Below are 19,239 nucleotides of genomic sequence, written 5' to 3'. Positions count from 1 at the left end.
TCCTTTTTTCAAGCAATTTTTTTTGTTTTGGGGTAGAATTTCATGATCTACACATTGTTGCATGTTGTTCGCAATCCCTGTTCTTGAATTTTTTTTCTTCTGAAAATCGCAAATCTCAATTTTTGCAACTTCAAAGGCTTAGTTCGGGCTCATCTAGACACATATTCAAGTGCTATTTTTTTTAGAGTGCATTATTTTTGTCTACTTTCCAGATCTGGTATTAGTTTGGAGTAATTTTGAGTAGAAATAGTACTTTCAAAATTTGGTCTTGTTTTGGCCTATTGGCACATGTAATTAATTAGATCCTTGAGAGGTCTTGTGTCTTATCTTGTTGAGTCTGATATAGCTTCATATTTGTTGTTGTAATTATCAAAGTCAAAAGTCCACTTTGATTCATTTGGACAAGTGGCCCATTATAATTGCACTAAATATAAAGTGCCAAATCATGCATTAAGGGGGGGGGGTTGTTTATTTATTTTTGCATTTTGGGGTGCATACATTATTTGTGATCTCATGGAGTCATGTCAAAAGTGTCACTTTGGTTTAAGATTCAAATTGACAAAAAGGAATTATCAGAAATGGAGTGCTTTGATGATTGATCATCGAAGAGAACATAAGGAAGTGTTTTCTTATCTATATTCGAAGATATTTCCACCTAATACTAATTAGGGACATCTTTCTCTTCTTCTTAGATTTATGTATAATAGTATGAGTAAGGAATCTTTTGTTCCTCTTAGTAAGGCAAGTAGTCCTCATGACGTTTGGATGTGTCTTTGGGAAGCATATGGAGATCCACGAGTCCCTCCATTACTAGAGGACATTCTACCTCCAATCACTCTAGCTCCAGTTAAGATCATACCTCCTGATGCTCTTGTTGCTTCTACTGATCCAGTTCTAGCCACAGATGCTCCTGATTCAGTGCAATAGGAAACACCATGTCTTCCTATTTCAGCTTCATGGGATGACTTCCTTCTAGACATTGCAGTGTTGTTTGTGGAGTCTTACATTGAAGATGTGGGAGACATTATTGATGACATCCATATTCTCTTTGTTGAGGAGAATTCTTCTTCACTTGTTATGAGGGAACACTCTGACCCTCAACCACTTGATCTTTCTTTAGAGACTAACATGATTGTGGACACTTCTTTTCAGCAGTTGGAGGACTCTTTTACTTCAAAGGAGACATATCAATCTTTGGAGATTGTATTCCTGTTTCCTTAGACATCATATATTTTGAGGATTCTTCCTACTAGTTGGGGAGCATTCTCTACTATACCTATGGCACCACTTCTTCCTACAAGGAGGAACATCTTTCAATTTTCATGGTGCAGCTTCTTCAGTCATCAAGGAGCTTCTTTCATGGGTGTGCATTCATCACTGAGGAGAGGTTACATTGCTTCTCTTCCCATATCTTCCTATAAGGATGATTCCTTGTCTTTGGAGTTTGATTCACTTTCATACATGGACATGTTACCTTGTTTTCCACCTTCTTTTGGGCATCCGCTAGATTGGCCTGTGGCATCTACATTCATCAAGGACTTGTCAACATATGAGCAGACTTCAGAGGCAACATCTATAGCATACTACGTATGAATTCCTCATCCATCTTCCTACCCACAATGGGAAGTATACTTGCACCTATACTTGGTGTATCTTCTTCCTAAAGGGAGATGTCATTTGTAGGCATTGGATACTTTTTTGTCTTCATGACATCCTTGTAGGAGATTACTCAATATGGGGGGATACCATCATGTATTTTTTCTTATGCGGGATATATGCTTGTACATGCATGATGTATGGGGGGTCTTGATTACTCCATCCTTGCATGCATCTTGTACTACATCTCTCTTTTTGGAGGAGGTTTTTCCCATGAGATTTTCCCTCTTTCTCCATTTTTAGAGAGATTGCATTACATTGCATAGCATTGTATGTAGAGAATTGCATTTGTACATGGGTATCTAACATGGCCTTGTAGTCGGGACCCACATTGCATCTTGCATTTAGCTTTGTGAGCTTAAGTGCATTCCCCTAAGTCACACTTAAGGGGGGTGTTGGTGTAAATAATTAATTATTATTACCAAATAAAACTTCATAAACATCATAAGAATTCACTTGGTCATCTCATTCAACTTTTACAATTAACAATTATAATCAATTTACTCCATATTGTAAACTCACTGCCTATGTTATACCGAATATCAAAATATAACTTTACTATTTTCTAGTTGTTATCGAGTCACAGTAAAAAGTAAATATCATGAAAATTAACTTGCAACATAATAACAATCGCACATTTGACTTCAAGATTTTTAACGTGAAAACCCTGTAAAGGGAAAAATCACCTGGAATTGGCAACCCAAAAATTTTAACTCTTTTGAAGTGAGCTATGCTAGGAGCCAACCTTGTTAAAGGTTTACATGCACATTGTTAATGTGACCTTGTTAGAGGATTTACACCAAAATATCATCTAAACCTTCATTGATCCTATCTGAAGAGTGGTCTTCTCTAAAGGACTTACAAACATCAAAGATCAATGTTACCATATAGGATTTCAGAAACTTGTTAGGTCCACTCGGTTACAAGATTTTTGTACTACAATTGATAGAAAGTAATAGTATAAATGATTTATTAGGTTTAGAACTACCTTGCGTGTTCAAATACATGTTCTTCTCTGTGTCTTTCTGATCTTTGTTTGGCTGATTCATTCATTCACTTTCATTTTTTCACTTACCTCTACTCTGATCTTCTTTCTGCTTTGCTCAGTCCTCCTTTGATTCTTTCAATTTTAACAACTTCACACTTTGATCTCCTTAATCAACAACTCAATTAACCTTTAAGAAGCAACCAAAACTTGTTCCAATTCCTCCTTGAATAGTAGTCTCTCTGCTTCCAGATTCTTCTAGATTTTTTTGCTTAAACACAATCGCCGATCTCAGGGTCATCACATTTAGTTACTTAGAAAATAAAACTCATCCATATCATTCTTTAATCTCCATCATCAGATCTTTATTGTATTTTTCCAATTGTAGATCTTATAACAAACTTTGACTTGCACCTTTGAACTTCTCAAACATTCATTAATTTCACCGAAAACTAACCTCAGATTCCATCTTTACAAACTTTTTATTCTTGTTGTTACCTGGTGGACATAACATTTTGCTCAGGAAAGCATCACTTGGTCAATACTAAAACCGCTCAGTTAAACACTGAGCTTTCACTTGCTTTGCCAAATGCTCAGTGACAACTATAGTCACTCGATGAACATTGTCTTCGTTCTTTAACCTTTTCACTTAGTATAACTTGTATAGCTCAATACATTACAATATTACATGATTGTGAAATAATCAAACCAACATTACGTTCTCATTGTCCAACTCATCCAAGTGCTCATTGAATACCATACTTATCAACTCTGTCATCAACATACTTTCTTCAAATCCTCTTTATCTATCAAATCTACTTCATAAGTCAAATGATATGACACTCTATTGAATTAGTATAATGTCTAATCAACTAAGACTTGACATCAATGTCAATATAACAACTGATATGACTCTTTTACATACATTCATAACATTCTTAGATGCATAATCAGTTGGGGCTAATAGGAAAAATTTGAAAGGAAGAAAAGGAAACCAATCAAGGAAGCTGCAAGGCAGAAGAAATTTGATGAGAAACAAGACATCGAGTACATAGTCAGATCAACAAGCTACTAAATTGAAGAAAAGAGGAGAGTAGAGTGAAGCACCCACAATTGATGATTTTGTTATAGGAATATTAGAATCAGGAGGCTTCACATGTATAAAGAGAAGTACAATTTGGCTAGTGAAGAGGACATAAAGAAGATTGAAGAGGAAATTATTGTACATACACACAAGTCCAAGAGAACTCCCACAAAGGTGAATATACTATTGCCTTATGAATTGAAACAATTGATAGATGCAAGATGGTCATCATAATTATAAATGGGCAAGGATATAATTGAGAAAGCATTATTAGAAGCTCAACTAGAGCTAAACTTAGAAGATGCAAAGAAATAGTATGAGGATCATAAGAGGAAATTTGGAGTCAAGGAAATGGCTACTAGAATTATAGTAGAAGAAATTCAATGATTACATGATGAGACTAAGAAAACAAGGAGAAATATTTTAAAGCCCAACGAGGAGTCACAAGGACACTCATCATCCATACAATTCGATGATATTGATACTATTGAAGAGACAATTGGGAGTGTAGTACAAGACATCCCAAAACGGGTGGAAGAACTCCAAGCACAACAGGTGGTGACATGAATTGGTGAAGCTAGAGATATCAATATAATCAGTCAACCAAAGTTGACTACAAGATAAGTAGAGACAATTACATTATAGCTAAAAGCTAAAATTATTGAAGAAATGAAAAAGGAGCAACAAGAAAAGATAGATGAAGAGTGTCAAGTAAGAAGAAAGATTAGTCTTGAGACAAGAAATGCAAGGAAGAGGAAGTCATTTAAACTTCTAATTGAAGAACTTGAAGATTTAGGTGAAGAGGAGATTATTCCTACACCTATGAATGTAAGAAAGCTAAAGCCCAAAGAATTGATGGAACACTCTGAAAGGGTAAAGAGGAAATAAATCAAAGACAACAAGAAGAAAAAGAAAGTGTTCAGATGGGAATGAAATATTTTAGCAAAGTCAGTTCCTAGAGCAAATTACAATAGGGAAGAACAAGTTATTGATTAGTTAGATACATTAATTAAGGCTATCTATGATCAAGCTACTGACTTGCGACCTATAGCCATGAATATAGTTGAGAATAATTTGAAGAAGAAATTAGCATACAAAATAAAAGAGAAAGTTTCAAAGGTTAGTAAATTGACTTAGTAAAGGAAGTAAAATAAACATTGATCGTATCAAGAAATATCTGAAACCATATCAATGACTGTCAAATGGTTGTCATTGATGGAAATCATAGCATACCTTTGATCCATGCAAACTATGTTTACAACATGTTACTAAGTTTAATGTGAAAACATGTCCTAATTGGTGATATTAGTGATCACTACGTAACGAGTGGTAATCACATGAAAAAAGTGTGGTCACTTAGTAAAGAGGTCAAAGAAGAATTACATTGGATAATCTGCATCAAATAGTGGAGATTGAGAAAATAAATATGTATTACCTTGGGATATGTAACAAGGTTGGCATACATATGTAATACATTTTGACTTCACATGTAATATGTTCTAACTAGTGCAAGTGGTGGATCAGTAAATAAAATGAAAGATGACCTTGTCGAATCTAATCATTGAGATTTGTAAAGTATTTGATAAAATAGAGAGGGAAACACAAAAGTCAAATGAAGGGTTAGGATTAAGAAGCAAAAGATCACAAACAAACATAAATGATCTTTAACATATAGATTCGATGTGATATTGATGATGTTAAAAGGAGAAGCAAAACATGGTGAAGGAAGATGATCAATGTAAGCTAGTAGAAGAGAGATCTATTATGATCGAGATACATAGAAGATAAGTACATAATGCAACATAAATAGATCACAAAACATAAGGGATCCAACAAGAAAATAGTGTCATTTATAGATTAGAGATTTCAGTTGTTCCCTAACTGTTACAACTAATAAATCTCTAGATCGAGTGGACCTAACATGTTCAAAGTTGTAAATCCTCTAACATGGTAAAATCTTAACGGAGTTCTATAAATCCTTTAACAAGGTAGATCTTAACGTGTATTATTATACTTCTAACAAGGTACAAACTCACTTCTAATAGGGTGAACCCTCGAAATGGGTAATTGTACACTCTTAATCAAGCATACTCATTTACTACAGTATAGTGAAGATTTGTGAGTACCATCCCCCATGGTTTTACTTTCTAACAAAGTGTTTCCACGAGACTAAAATCTTTGTGTTATGTGTCTCATGTATGTGGTGAATTTATTTTGTTATTCTTTATTTGGTACTACATGTAATATGCTTGATTAGTAGTAAAAGTATTTCATACTTATTTAAATTATTTAAATTTAAGCACCATGTCGTACGTATTTCCTCCCAAGAAATTGTTCTATAACTCAATCGTTAAAATCATTTTCTACCAACATCGTTTAGTCCTTATGTAGTGAAACACTTATGTTTTGGTAGTATTAGTAATCTTGCATTCCCCAGGTGCTCATTATTTCTTTTAATAGTTGTTGAAACCCCAAAGTTCATTACTATATATCAATGCATGAGAAAGTCATATCATGAAACTAAATATGGATTTGTATGCAAGGAATTAGCCTTATTATCTATGAACCTCTACTACCAAGCATTGGGTAAAATAGTGAACATTAGAAGAAAGAACTTTATTTTGAAATCATTATGACAAAAAAAAATCTTATAATTTTAGAGATGTAGAATCATTAATAAATTTAATGTCATGACTAGTCATGAATGCATCTTTAAAGTTATGACAATATCATATATTCTACAATCATATTCTCACTCTATATAGAAATTGACTTTAAAATAAACAATCTTGCACTACTCCAAAAAATGGAACGATAACTATAAATTGTAAATTGTTATATTAGTGTTCTTTGTTGAACATAAGTAAAATTTATCATTGAAATCAGATAAGTATCCACTCTATTTGTCTATGGATTAAAATATGTTGGAAACCATTTTACGAGTCATGTGATTGTGTCCATTCAAGTCTTATGATTAGGTGAGATACTATAAGAATTTCCTCAATACCACTCTCTCTAGTAACACTATTATTGCTTCATTTAATTAATTTCTTCCAATATAGTCAATACTAATATTTCTCTCTTTTCTCAAATACTTCTATACATTGTCATGTTTTTTATTAAGTGAAAACAAGTTTTGAAGGGACCCTGAAACCCGAAACAAAGTAGGTTTTAAACAAAGAGACTTGAAACCCACATGCAAAGATATTCAATAAGATCCACACAAAGAGACAGAACAATGATAAAGAAAGACAAAAAAAGGGGGAAGGCAAACAACCCACATCACCCACAAACAATGGGTTTTAGAGGGACCCTGAAACCCACAAATCAAACTAAAAGAAGCTAGGAGCAAGGAAGATAAAAATATAAGCACATGCAACCCTCAACCTAAGAGAAATAAGAAAAAAATTAGGCTTTTTCTTTACCTCCCTTCTTTTAGGAACACAAAATCATATCAAATTGAGGAGGAATATTTGTATGATGTTTTCCAATAACATGGGTCAACCCCTCCTCCACCATAGAGGCCTTCTTCTGGCAATCATAACAATCCAAGTCTTGAGATCACAAGATAAAAGGAGAAGAGTCGGCTACAACATAACCAGTAGCATCAACAAAATCGATAGTGGATCCAGTAGTGGTAGCAACAGATTTAGTAACGACAACAACATAACCAATGCATCGCCATGTTAGTATACAATTTAGGTGTTGATAAAATTTCCATAATTTTTATTTTATAATCTCGTGTTCTTTTAATACTAGTTTATTTCTTTAATCTAATAACATTATTGACATAAAACTTACCAACAATAACTCACATTTACCTATGATTACAAGGCTTTAATATTATAAGAAAGCTTTGAGAGAACATGTTGCATCCTAGTTGAGCTAATATTTTATGTATTTGGCCACCCTATTTTCACATTTAAAAAATGATTAAGCTTGCTAGCCTGATTGTCTTGGTGAAAGGTGATAGTAGCATTGAACAACATTGTGGAAATTGTTTCACACCTCCTTACGAATTGGCAATTCATTATGGTTAAGAATCCAAATGCACATCACTTCCTATGGTGGCTTCATAATGACATTCCTTAATGATTCAATAGATGAAGGAAAATTAGTCATATATCCGATATGCAACCAAAATCCTAGTAATAGTATTGATTTTATCAAAACCTCATTCTTACAACTTTCTACCTCAAAATCCAATAAACCTAAATTATATAGAATAATTTTGATTGATGATCTTAATAATCTAATGAAAACATATTATGGTTGTATTAATCTCCTATGAAGCATGGTCTTACAAGTCCTTTATGAGGTGAGGTGTTATAAATCATTACCTTTAAGCTCTAGTTCTATGCTCTTCTTGCCAACTCTTCTAATTAATGTTTTTTGTCAAATCCTTCGTCACCTTGGTCTCTCCAATCTTCTCTTTCTTGATGATACAAGTAACTCCACCCTAAAATGTTATGAAATTTCTCCTTGATTTTTCCAACCCTATTCATCTAATATTCATGCCTTCTCATGTAATAATCATAAATAGTATTTCTATTCTTATAAAAGTTACTCCTCAAAAATTGCAATAAACTCTCCTTGAAGAATTTATCTCCATGCGTGTTCAACATATTCAAAAAATAATATGTAAATCTCTTCCTTGAAATTACTATGAAGGGAAACTATCTTGGCATTTATTTTCTCATACTCAAGACCCTACACTTTCATAAATAAACAAAAGAAATCAAATGGATGTTAACAATTTGGGAAAATATTCCACTAGCATCAATCCCTTCATCTTGAGAATACTCCTTTACAAGCAATCTTCATTTATTCCTCTCAACACTACCATTTAAAGCAATTTTCTTTTTAAACACCCATTCCATCCAACCAGTAAATATATTAAGTCCCATTTGTCATTTTTTATTGCAATCATCTCCTTCTCCATGGCCACTCTTTAAAAGTAAATCATTCATACTCATAACCTCCATAGCATATGCTTATCAATTTTAGTAATGAGGATTATGTGTGTCTAGTTGTTGACTATGACACTTTCATACACACTCTAGTTCTCATATGGGGTTGGGCTAATTACAATAACTTGACCCTAATGATCCATCAAAATTCCATAAGGTGTTTCTAAACTTTCTATCCTTGCAAGTGAATTAGATATTAGGGAATTGAGATGAACTAACTTATTAAAGTTATCTTATTATAGCATTTTGATTGGTCACACTCATTCCCATGCTTTAGATTATTGTCACAAAATTCAAGCTCAATCCACTTGAATTTAACTACTAAGTTTTCCGAGGTTACACAAAGCTTGAGACATTCATCAAATTATGAGCATTAATTTCCTATACTCTAGCAATTAGATTTTGCACAACATTAACATTAATTCTTCATTGTTATTCTTAACACTATGAAAATACTCTAATAAAATGTAAATTTTAATGATTTCATCCATTTAAATTTTTTTCTGTAAGCTACTTGTAAGTATGACAATAAGTATAAAACCCTTATGGAACATTAATGAATCAATACGCTGTTCAACTAATGGACCCTAAAACAATATGAGAACTAGCATGGCTCTGCAAATTCTAGCAAAGTTTAACACAATAGTTTAATTAAATAGTATTGAAATCATTATCATCAGCGACAATAAAACATACCTTTTAATTCTCCAAGTTCCAAAAAAAAAATTTTTTAAATCAAATTCAAGTTTCAAATAGATTAAGTATTAGTTTCATAAGAATGATGTTAGGCATGGGAGTAAATCATGACCTATCATGATGTATACTTTAGTAAGCTAGTCTATCTTGAATCTCTAATCTTTAAATTGGATATATAGACATCATTGTTCTCAAACACCTTATTAAATAATGATTAGTACTAAGGTTAGGATTTTACTAAATCTAAGTACATTATAGCCTACATAATACTAATGTTCCCTATAATTCTTTAACTCTTGACAAATAAACCTATTCAAAAAAAATTATCCATGTTATATAGCTTTTACCAATATTTTATATAATGTCACAATAATTAATATTTAAAAAAAAGGAAGAAGTTAAAATCAAAATGTATAATCTTTTTTTTTTTTATTGAATAATGCAAAAAGAATAATATACAAACAGAATAATATGCAAAATGTATAAATTTTTGAACCAATTTTAAACCACTTGAGTTGTAAGAAAAAGATACTATTTGTAAAACAATAAGCAAATATGCAAAGGTTGTGAAAATATAAACCAAGGAAAAAATGATACATCTTTTTAAACTAAAATAAAAAAATAAAATTCTTGAGGACACAAATGAAGGAATTTCACCAGTTCAAATTTATATATAACTGAATCCAACTCCAACTGCAATCAACAGTTTTATATCAACTGGGGCTAGAAATTTAAATACTGATTATTATGAAAAAAATTAATTATAACTATATAAAAATAATTTAAATCTAATCACATCTTAAGACAATTATTAGGCCACAGATTTTTGATCCGGTGAAGTTGAATAGAATAGGTTGAGTAGTTTTTAATAAGATCATTACAGAAAACAAACTCAACTAAATATATAAATAGATTCCAATCTGTATTCTGTTTTATAGGGTTAATTTTGGTATTCTGATCTGTATTCAATTTTATAGTGTTAATTTTGGTACTATTAGTTTTGATCTGGGGTAATCTTAGAACAGACCCATTCCAATCTATGAATACTGTTCAAACAAACAAGGTTGCGAAAACCGGTGCATTCGTCGCCTTTAAGCCGTCTATAGAAATGATGGTCAAAAGGCCAACAATCAATGTTCATGCACCGCCAGCTTTTAATGGTCGAATATTGCTGTGAATACATCAACTGACATAAAGACCGTATTCTGCTTTTATAGATTCTGCCTTTCCTACTTCGTGTAGATCACCGGCAATATATACAGCTGTGTCGTTCATATGACTGCTGTCATTAAAACGATCGTCATAAGCATTTAGTAGCTCTAGCTTTCAACTGACACACATCGAGTTATTGATTGCCCTGTTTTTAGGTCTAACATAACCTTATCAGAAGAAAAGGGTTTACTGTTGTAGTCCACATAGACTAGGGAAGAGACCCAGTAGCCGATCACTTAATTTTATGCATCTAGATCTCCTCAACCTCTGTAAATTGAATTATGTTGATTTTTTCGGGTACTTCTGTAGGTAACTCAAGAGCTTAAAGCTAAGATTTCAACACTGCGGATCCCTGTAGAGGCCGTGGAGTGCAAAGCGGTAGAAAAATGCTATTTCAAAACTCGCCTAAAATCTGTTATATTCCCCCACAATAGTCTTTCACCAAAAAAACAGTACTTTTGGCACTAGTGGACCAATCAACAACAAAGAAAGCTAAAAAATAATCAACTATTAGTACATGTGCGCTCGCTATTAGAACATGTGTTATCAGCTATTAATACACATGTTATCATATTTTAGGACTTTATAAAAGCGGTAACTCGAGGTATCTATGGTGCAACCCTCACGGTCATTGGACCCCTGGCAACTACTAGGTCTCTTCCCCTAATTCCCTCCAAACTTTTAGGAATGAATCTGCACTGTGATTAATTTTTGTTTGCCTTTTGTTTGTATTCTGGAAGTGGGCCCAAAACTCCCCTGCCCACATCCTGCTTTAGGGTCCCAATGTCCTATCCTGTACACTGCTCATTTTATCACATCCAAAATTCCCCATACCCAAATCCAACTTTTGGGTCCACAATTGTGTATTGTTGCTTTGCCTGAATTACTTCCAAAATTCTCCATACCCAAACGCAGATCTTCGATTCCATCAACTCTTTTGGATTCCCCCCCACTGTGTCAAATAAGGTTCAACTTCTGCGTACCACTGTATATGCTACATTTTATTTAGATACCAAATTTCAGATTCTGGTTCCTCACCGTATAGACTGTCTCTTTGGATGCCCCGCAATATGATGCATTTCTGTCTTTCGGCATGATGGGTGTGGCATATGAAGGTAATCAGCTTGATAACAACTTAAAGATGGACAGTTTGAATGAGCTCTTTGAAGGGGCAAAACTTCACAAACAGCAAGTATCTTACTTAAGAGCTTTAACAGGAGAAGCAACCTATAAAAGAATTCAAAAACAAGTTGAATTGGTATCTCTTGATACTCTAGACCACGGTTGAGTGGACACCATTAAAACTCCTACATTCATTCATCCACTTATTGTTTCTAGATCTCAATGTCCATCTTTTTTTCTACAATGTGTCAATCTCAGCAGTTCTTTTATATGCACATAACCCATTGTCTGATGCTGAAATAGGTTTAACATTGCTCCATCAATGGATAGATTTCATACCATAGCTATCATAGGCTGCATCTACGTCTTCATAAAAGATTTTTCCACTATACTTCAAAAGCTTGGGCTCAAACTTTTGAACGATCAGGAACACAGATACAGTACTTAAAGCATTCTAACCCAAAAAATAAACTGATGTTCAATAATACTTGTCAGAAGAGATGTCATGTAGTTTATTATCTAGGTGAAGCCCCACAAAGTATGGGCTGCAATAGTCAAACCTACATCCTCCTTAACTATCCCGATCTATTCCTTGAACTCTCAAATATCATCCTCATGATGGATAAAAGTGTGACCCGAAATAGTAATGCAAAACAAAATCAAATTCAGGGAACTCTGGCAAGATACATTATAGATTATGGAGAACTGATATCCTTAGTCAACTGGCATTCCAAAATCCTTCGGCAGAGAACTAGACTGCATCAATATCACACATGCTTTACTTTGGAACACCGTGGCAGCATTTCAATTCAAGATTCACTACATGGGTGTGTTCCCTGATTTATTTTTTCATAAATTATTAATCCCTTCTAAAACAGCAGCCCGAACCCTATTACCTTAACAGGGTTCCTCTACACAAAAATGTGGCTCTGTTGTTCGGATTTGATTCTAGCACAGGACAATAAGATAATAACATTGATAATTGCTTTATATGTCGGTAAAATAAGCACAAATAAAACAAACTGATAATGCCGACCATACCAAACAGCATTTGCTCCCACCATAAAATCAATTAAAAATTAATTTTATATTTTGCTCCAAATTTATCAGCCTGCCTATATAAATTTTACATAATGTTTTGCTCCAATACCGAGCAAGCACTAAGACCACTGATCCCTTCAAAATAATTGAAAGCAAATCCATAAAGTTGAAACGAATGCAAGAAAATTGTTCCATTTGTTGGGCAGCCTGAACAAGTAAATTGTTTCATTTGTTAGGCGGCCTGAATAAGTAACAGAACTTTGAAATACAATAGAGAGATCAAAAATAATGAGAATGTTTCAATTAAATTACGACTTCCAATATATGTCATATTGAAGTATATACATTAAGCAATTCCTAGCTAAACCTTCTATCTGTTCTATTGTCTGTCACCCTCTCTATACATGGCATAACATTCTCGATTGCCCCACAAATTCATACCACAATTTGTAACTTTTTTGTGAGAGTAACTGAACAGAAAATATTGCCAAAGTGATTAGAACTGATAGCCAATGTGGAATAGGTATAAAAAAACTCAAAATGCAAATGCACTTGATTGAGATAATCTTCCTCTATGATCTCCTGCTTTTCTTTTATCACCATCAGGACTACACAGAAACATAATAGGGAAAATTCGGCCTCGAAGGCAGAAAAATTTGAAGGCAAAAGGAATGAGGCCGCAAAGAATCTGAGAAAAATCCAAGAATTACTCTTCCTAATGGAATATATCCACTTTATTTGTATGTAGATGTGTCAGAAGTGAATGGGTGAATGCTATGGGAATGGTTACAGATACGACTGCATCTGCCTAGATATAATACTTCACTGAACTCTCCAGAACTTGCTGGCTTGGGCAAAGAATTTCTTTGACTTTGACACCATTCTTGTAAATCTTGATTGTGGGTACAAAATTTATGCTCTCTGACTTTGCTGATGTCGGATTGTCTTCAATGTCCACCTTCAACAGTTGTACAGAAAAACATGTTACAGAATGAAAAAACCCATATTGAACTTAACAAAACTAGACTTCCATTGCATATTTGTTATAGTCTTCGCCAAGGAGCTGGGAGTAGGGGTTATAGCTACCAACCCCAACTCATTTCCTGTTTCTCACTAATTAAATAAACTTCAACGCTAGTTTTCAGTAAGCTTTACCTTAAGAAAGTTAACAGATGGGTATCTTCCACATAGCTGATCAATAAATGGCAAGATCTTCTTGCATTGATCATTTGATCTTGATTTGAAAAGAACTACTGCCAGACCTGTATAGCCAGATGTTAAGAGTAAGTTAACCAACATGCTACTCTTGGTTCCAAGAAATCAATCAAGCGTCATAAAACTAGGATAGTAACTTCAATGATTTGGTGGATTGTAGTGCTAACTAACCCGGTGAGCTAATGGCTTCTTTGTATTGATCATTATTGTAAACAACCTCAACTTCTCCTCCAAACTTCATATTGTATATTTGCTCACCGCGAGACTTCTTCAGTGCCACTTGAACATAGAAGAGAGACTGAGCAACTTCTTTATCCCCCGGTACTTCCCTCCTAAGAATTTCATAGTCCCTTAGAGCTTCTTCCCACCGCTCAAGCTGTCAACCGTCATATATGTATATTTATAAGGATAAGAAGAAACACTAGCAGGCACACAGGGTACATATATGTCAATCAAACTACATAAAGACAACGAGATTAACAAAAATGTTTGGAATGATCATGCACCTCTGTATTTGATGCAGCCCGTCTAAGAAGAGCCTTGGTATAGTTGGGTTGAATGCTCAGGGCTAGATTACAATCTTCGACTGACATCTCCCATTGGCGAAGTTTTGATCTGCATGCTGCCCGGTTACAAAACAAAACTGCATTCAAGCGATCATGTTCAAGCCCTTCCCCATATGCTGCACATGCTTCTAAATACTTGCCAATTTTGAAGAGCTCATTTCCAGTTAAACGTGCATTAGCCACAGCTTTGGCCCTTCTCAGTAGTTGAGACACTTCATGATTGCATGGATCTAATCGAGCTGCTTTTTCTGCAGCTGGAACGGCATTGTCAAACCTGGCATAAATATCAATTTTTCGGTTAGCCATTAAATAATTCCTTCAACTGACAGCACCCAAGTCCAATAAATAGTTTCGTAATAGTTTCTTCAATTGGTAAACAATCGACCAAATGTTAATTACCTTCCTAAGGCCATGTCCACCTGAGTTCGCACCATAAGAACATAAGCATCACCTATGATACCATAGAACCGAGTGGATGAGGCGACACTTGCAGCCTTATCTGCAATTGTTAGGACTGCATCTGCTTCATCTAATCTATTTAGCTTCAGCAATGCTTCTGCTTTAGATGAAAATACCTGCAATCAAAGCCAGTGGTAAAATTATATATTATGGATGAGTCTCTTTTAAAGCAAATATGCAAATGTCTAAAGTTAAAAAACAAAAATTGTATCAGTTGCAAGAAAACCGTGTACAAGGAAGATAAGGTATTAACCTTGAACTAAATTCAGGATATGAGGAAATGCTACAGCTAAACAATTGTTTGCAACTACAAAAAAGACAATAGTAACCAACAAGACAAGAAGATTTGATTCCATCGATCAGACTGATGTATCTTGGCAGTAGCAGAACTAGTGGTTGCTCGATAGCATACATCTTCCATGATTGAGAAAGATCTATATGCACAAAATGCCTGAAACTTTTCCTTGGATCACAATTGATGTCAAAGGGGATTGCTAGGCACAATGATTTGTAGCAGTTCAAAAATGTTACCAATGAGGATTTTTAGCTGATCACTTTCCTCAGATAGCAGCTGTTATCAATGTGGATCGTTACACAACAGATACTTATCTGATATTGCTATTAATGAAGAATGTGACACAAAAATTCTGCAATTAAATAATTTTAAACCTCCGAAATGCAAGCACACCTGTGGTGAGGAGTCGGCACCAGCCACAATTGCTGCGTCACTGTCCCTCAATACACTCTTCCAATCTTCAATCTTCCGGGCTTCTGCCAGCTTTGTCATATATTTCTCCACATTTTGCACTTTCTGAATATCAGCTCTATCTGATTGCTGCCCCGCAAGATTGAATTGCCTTTTGGCATTTTCTACTTGCCCTAATCTGCATTATTAATTTTTGCCATCAATTAAAACAATAGCAGCATTTTCCATGTGCCCTACAAATAAAAATCATGAAATGCAAAAACAGTAAGGAGAGAAATTTACTTGAGATAGAGAGATCCAAGTCTTTGATGAGCTCGACCATAGGATGGATCCAATCTGATTGCATCGAGGCATTCTTGCACTGCCTCTGCATATCTACCTAGGGCAGTGAGTGCAGCAGCTCTATTACTTTTATAGGAAGCATTCCCAGGTGATAAGCAAATAGCCCTATCATACAGAGAAAGTGCCTCCACAAAATGTCCCTTCTTGTATTGATCATTCCCTGCATTCTTCACATCCTCTGGATCTGTACTTGCCATAGCTCGTTTCAACAGCATTGATTCTCCTACAAAATGGATGTTACCAGTTACAACTGAATCAGATTTACCGCTCCCTTTCACAACGCTTCCGTGCCCATAGTTGACATTTCCAGATCCCAAAACATGATGTGGATGACCAACATCTCCCTTGACATTTCCCTTGGTAACATTGTTATTCGCATTGGCATTGTTGAGAACTTTGCCACTGGTAAAAATGTTTCCAAGGTTGCCATTTGGGAAAATATTTCCACTGGGAATGGCAGCACTGCCACTGTTAACGTTAGCATTGGCAGACCCAACGGTTCCTCTAGTAGAAGCTAATCCAGCATTGATTATGTTACCTGTTGCAAGCTGAGGCCCAGAAACCGGTCTGGAATTGACGGTTGTGCCATTACTTAGCTCTCCGGACGATCTGGAGGATGAACCACTATAGGAGCTGCCTCTCGAATGGCCCGGTTTCTTAGCATTTCCTAAACTTCCGGTGACCATCCCACCGCCACTGATGTTATTATTGGCACAATCCTTGCTATCTCCAGTTGGGCTACCAAGTGTTTTGGGATTCAAAACATTGCCTACTCTAAGAGATCTGCCACCTCTTCTCACACTTTCGGCAGTTGGGCTTCCGCCGCTTGAGCTTCCCCCACTGGAAACAGAACCTAAACTGAGCTCACCTGAATGACTACTGCTTTGATGATGATGATGATTAGCCCCCGCTTTCAGAGCTCCTCCTACAATAGGGCTACTTCCGTCATTTCCTCCACTTTTGTTGGCAGCGCCACCAGACACAGAGCCACTGGAACTGCTAGAACTGCTTGCACCATCTGACGATTTTCTGCCTAACATCCCGCTTCCATAAATAGGACTGCCCTTCAAAGGAGAAGACCCCAAATTTAAAGCATCCGGATGTTTTGAGTCCACATTATTGTTGCCCACCTTAATCGGACTGCCCTTCTGCGGAGAGTAGGACTCTAAATTTGGAGAATCCATCAATTTCGAGTCCGTGCAGTGCGTATTTTCCTTCTTATGAGTCACCACCTCACCCACTGCCATAGATCCAAAACTTTTCTCAATCCCCAAACCGTTGTAGTCCTTCACAATATTCTGCCCTCCATAATTTCTATACTTGTTACCCTCAGTCTCTTTGCCATTACCCTTGTCTACGCAATATAGAGGCCCCCTTTCATCCTTAAATGTGCCTGTATTGTTGTAGCTTCCTGCATTGTACTTTTGCCAGGCTGGAGATTGCCCCTGGTCCATGTTGGGCTTGGATCCAAAAATCTTTCCACTGAAAACCCCTCCATACAAATCAAAACCAGTCCCGGTACTTTTTTTCTTGGAATCAGCTTGACAGTGCCCCATGATGGGCTGCATCGATCAGACCCAAAATCCTAAATAGGGCAAAATGTGGGATATCAAACCGTAGGGGAACCCGAAAAGAAAATCAATTAAAATATAAGGTACCCAATGCTCAAGACTGCAATCAATTGTGGCCGTGGGCAATCTGAAAAAAGACCTTATAAATCTATGAAGTTATATCAATCATAACCACACGATTCTGCAATGAATGCAAAATTAACATAGAGTGGAGATCGAAATCAAGAGTGTGGTGAGAATAGCAATTGCAGAGCAGAGATTTCTGTCAGGGAAGCCCCCGAAACACAATCACTTTTTTTAAGAAAATAGATGAACAAGAAGAAGAGGGTTATGGTGATTCATCCGCATACAAGGCCCAGCCAAAAAAAGACCGCCATATCTCACGATATATGCCTCTCCTGATTCTGAGGCCGATACTGATGATACTGAAAGCGATAATGATGATGCCGATGCCATCCAATATAATGACATTAAACAACAGCAGCAACGACCAAGAAAAGGAAATCAGTGCACACAAGCAAGGAATGAAACGAACATGGCCCAAAAGCAAAAGAAGGGAAGAAGCATGTGCATAGGAGATTGAAAGATTGAGACTCGATCTGCATTCACCACACCAGGAGTCTGCCAACACTTTCACCTGAGATATGATGCTACTGAATCAATTTCCACCACTCCTTTTTCCTCTTTTCTTCACGGCCAATGGTGCTTCTTGCTCTTCAAGCCTCTCCCTAACTAGCTAGTAGTAGTAGACTGGAACCTGTGAGGCTTCTACCGGACTCTTTCAATAGTAACAATCATACCCCGAATTATAATAATAATAAACTCACAAGTACCATCTCTCTGGATCTATCACTTGCTTGAATTGCAAGTCTGGGCCTCCTAGAGAAACGAGCCTAAGCTCCTGCGATCCTCCTCCTTTCCTCTTCCTCTCTTGTGGGGATCTAAGATCAAGATCAAGCATACAATTGCAAGGGGGATAAGTAATAAGTATACCCACAATCCCCCTGGCCGTTGTTGAGGTCCTCTGCCCTCACAACTAGGTATTCCTCAAGCCCCCCACATCCTTCATATCCTTTGTGCAATTACCAACCACAAAAATTACACTAAAAACATCAAATGAACCCTTTGTCAAGTGTAATTATTTGGGAGTGAGATCTATTATTATGAGCATTATTACATGATGACAATGAAGATGATGCTAGGACATGCATGAGCATGTGAGGGGGAGAAGAAGGGGCATGTGACAGGTGCAAGCTGGCCATGTGCAAAGTGCCATAACACTAGTCCTCCAACACCTTGGGCTCGGGCCCAAGCTGAATGTGAGTGCCCCCACTTTGAGCCCCAACACCTCCAATTAATCTCTAGCCTTACTTCCTCTTTCTACACCCTGCCTGCCACGTCACCTCCACCTAACGATTTGACCACCATCAATAGCATCACCCATGAAATTAACTAGGGCCTCTCATGATCATAGCATATTCCACCAATATGCCTCATTTTTAAGCTATTTTTGTTGTGGGAATCTAAGACTAAGCAAGTTACAAGGGGTCCTCGTAACTTTCAAGCCTGAAAAAGTGGTCTAGATGATATGAAATGAGACGCTTGATTAGCAAG

General features: G+C 35.9%; 1 protein-coding gene across 1 annotated transcript; it reads right to left on the bottom strand.

Moving 5' to 3' along the window:
• Nucleotides 1-13,043: 13,043 nt before the first annotated feature.
• LOC149550535 (TPR repeat-containing thioredoxin TTL1-like) lies at nucleotides 13,044-18,717 on the bottom strand. Its single transcript, XM_089793538.1, has 7 exons — nucleotides 15,995-18,717; nucleotides 15,695-15,890; nucleotides 14,947-15,122; nucleotides 14,488-14,821; nucleotides 14,153-14,357; nucleotides 13,922-14,028; nucleotides 13,044-13,724 (listed from the first exon to the last, which is right to left on the bottom strand). Exons 1-7 carry the CDS (start codon nucleotides 17,620-17,622, stop codon nucleotides 13,575-13,577), a joined length of 2,796 nt encoding a protein of 931 aa, XP_089649664.1. The 5' UTR covers nucleotides 17,623-18,717; the 3' UTR covers nucleotides 13,044-13,574.
• Nucleotides 18,718-19,239: the final 522 nt, after the last annotated feature.

This window comes from Cupressus sempervirens, chromosome 7 (genome assembly GCF_028749045.1).
Source record: "Cupressus sempervirens isolate cs-2001-9-10 chromosome 7, ASM2874904v1, whole genome shotgun sequence".
NCBI classification, from domain to species: Eukaryota; Viridiplantae; Streptophyta; class Pinopsida; order Cupressales; family Cupressaceae; genus Cupressus; species Cupressus sempervirens.
Note: the sequence above shows the minus strand (reverse complement) of the source record. Positions and strands in the feature narration are given on the sequence as shown.

Excerpts from the sequence above, each read along its gene's own strand:
- LOC149550535 (XM_089793538.1), bottom strand. The coding sequence starts at position 17,622 with ATGCAGCCCATCATGGGGCACTGTCAAGCTGATTCCAAGAAAAAAAGT. Across the intron at positions 14,822-14,946 it reads GTGGACATGGCCTTAGGAAG|GTTTGACAATGCCGTTCCAG; the intron begins GTAATTAACATT and ends TATTTATGCCAG. Across the intron at positions 14,358-14,487 it reads GGGCTGCATCAAATACAGAG|CTTGAGCGGTGGGAAGAAGC; the intron begins GTGCATGATCAT and ends GACGGTTGACAG.